The 2,272-nt window shown below is 43.1% G+C and overlaps 1 protein-coding gene across 1 annotated transcript in view; it reads right to left on the bottom strand.

Annotated features, from left to right (window-relative positions):
* The window catches only part of LOC128250104 (uncharacterized), an 11,350-nt gene continuing 9,078 nt past the window's right edge, over positions 1-2,272 (bottom strand). The window contains exon 6 of the mRNA XM_052974833.1: positions 1-1,271. Within this exon, the coding sequence (XP_052830793.1) occupies positions 874-1,271 (398 nt within the window). The 3' untranslated portion in view covers positions 1-873. The remainder of the gene's footprint in view (positions 1,272-2,272) is intronic.

Here is a 2,272-nt window from a genome sequence, read left to right on the forward strand (position 1 = left end):
CACTCGCAAAGCTTTGGTCCATCACAACACTGCATTGTCATTGTCCACTTCCCCGTGCTTTTGTGGGTTGGACAGTATTTGTTGAGGAGGAAGATTTTTTTTCCTCCATGGCTGGACGCTCTGCCTGTCACCAACCCTCACCTGCTTCCAAGCAGGGCAATATCGTCCCATGGTCAAGCATATTTCTGTAGAATGCTGGACACGAATGACACAGCCTGTATGGTAGTGACAGTCATTTAGAATTAACATGTGAGTTCAAAACAAGGACACACACACACACACATCAGGCTTCTTTCAGTTTCTGTTCACCAAATCCATTCAGAAGGATTTGGTTGGCCTGGGGCTTTAATAGAAGACATTAGTTAAAGCTGCCATGCAGTGGAACTCAACCTGAAACCACATGGTTGGGGAGCAAGCTTTTTAAACACAAAGCCATACCTGCACCTATCTATCTACCTGTCTATCTATCTACCTATCTGTCTGTCTATCTACCTGTCTATCTATCTACCTATCTGTCTGTCTGTCTGTCTATCTATCTATCTATGTCTTTCTATCTGTCTATCTATCTATCTACCTATCTGTCTGTCTGTCTGTTTATCTGTCGTCTATCTATCTATCTTATGTCTTTATCTATTTATCTATCTATCAGGCTGTCTGTCTGTCTTACCTATGTTGTCTATCTATCTATCTGTCTTTCTATCTGTCTGTCTATCTATCTATCTATCTATCTGTCCCCTCTGTGTTCAGCCCTGTGTGGCCAATAAAGAAACATGTCTATCTATCTATCTATCTATCATCTGTCTGTCAGTCTGTTTATCAGTCTGCCTATCTATCTATCTATCTATCTATCTATCTATCTATCTATCTATCTATCTACCTACCGCCTGTCTGTCTACACACACACACACACACACATAAAACACTAACAACATCAACAGCAATGGTAGTAGTAGAAGCGTATATCAACAGATTTGCGTTACCAGACATGGGCGTCGGCGCTGTTGTCTGCTGCAGCACAGTCAGCGTGCTGGGCAGGAGAGACCTTGGACTTCTGTTGGCAATGTTGATGGTGCAGGCAACAGGATAAGGCTGCGACGGGAGGGGGTCTAGTTGGGCTTCGTACACTCCCCCCGAATTGGCACCATTGGAAGTTTTGCTGCTGACGTTAGCAGGAACCGAGCCACTGGCAGTGGAGGCCTTTGGTCCTTTGCTCCCAGTAGAACTTCGTTGCTTTTTCCTGACATTGGTCATGCTCCCATTGGTAGGGGTCTCTGGAGGAGAGAAATCAGCAAGAAGACAAAATTTAGTAACTACACAATTGCCAAGGTGACGGATACATATTCATTCCTTTAAGGCCCACAAGGGGCTAAACATTAGAGGGGACAAACAAGCACAGACAAAGGGATTAAGTCGATTACATCGACCCCCCAGTGCGTAACTGGTACTTATTTAATCGACCCCGAAAGGATGAAAGGCAAGCTGATGATGGATAAATATTATTAACTGCAAAGTTGACTGTATCCCCTTTTTTTGTGGCAGGGGTGGGTGAGGTGGGGATGGGGGTGAGTCAACATTTTTCTTTTGAGATGTTTATTTTAAAATTAGGTACAACGATTTGGGGGTTCAGTCCCACTGTTTGGCACATTAGGAAAGTGTCTTCCTTGGTAGACCAGGTTTCACCAATGTCCTGGAAATGTATTGGTAGATGAAAACTGAAAGCCAGCTGTATATTATGTGTGTGTGTATGGGGGGGGGGAGTCTGTTTGTCTTGACATCTTGTGATAGTCGTAAATGAGACTCACTGTCTTACAAGCGGTGTCACTCATTTCCAAATTTCTGCAAAAAAACATGTCTGGAAGTTGTTACCTCGGCTGAAAACAAAGGAGGGTTAGTGACAGGAAGGGCATCCAGCCACAGAAAAAACAAAAATCTGCCTCATCAAATTACACCTGACTCCCACACAGGTATGTAGACAGGGAACTTAAAATGATGAGGATGATATAAAAAAAAAAAAAAAAATCTCCCAAAAATGGTGATTGTTAAAACATTTAATCAACCAAAACACTTTACTTCATTAAGCACTTAAAATATATTATATTATAGGCGCAGGAGTGGCTGTGTGGTAAGAAGCTTGCTTCCCAACCACATGGTTCTGGGTTCAGTCCCACTGCGTGGCACCTTGGGCAGGTGTCTTCTACTATAGCTTCTGGCTGACGAAAGCCTTATGAGTGGATCTGGTAGATGGAAACTGAAAGAAGCCTGTCATATATAT

Source organism: Octopus bimaculoides, chromosome 19 (assembly GCF_001194135.2).
Source record: "Octopus bimaculoides isolate UCB-OBI-ISO-001 chromosome 19, ASM119413v2, whole genome shotgun sequence".
Lineage (NCBI taxonomy): Eukaryota > Metazoa > Mollusca > Cephalopoda > Octopoda > Octopodidae > Octopus > Octopus bimaculoides.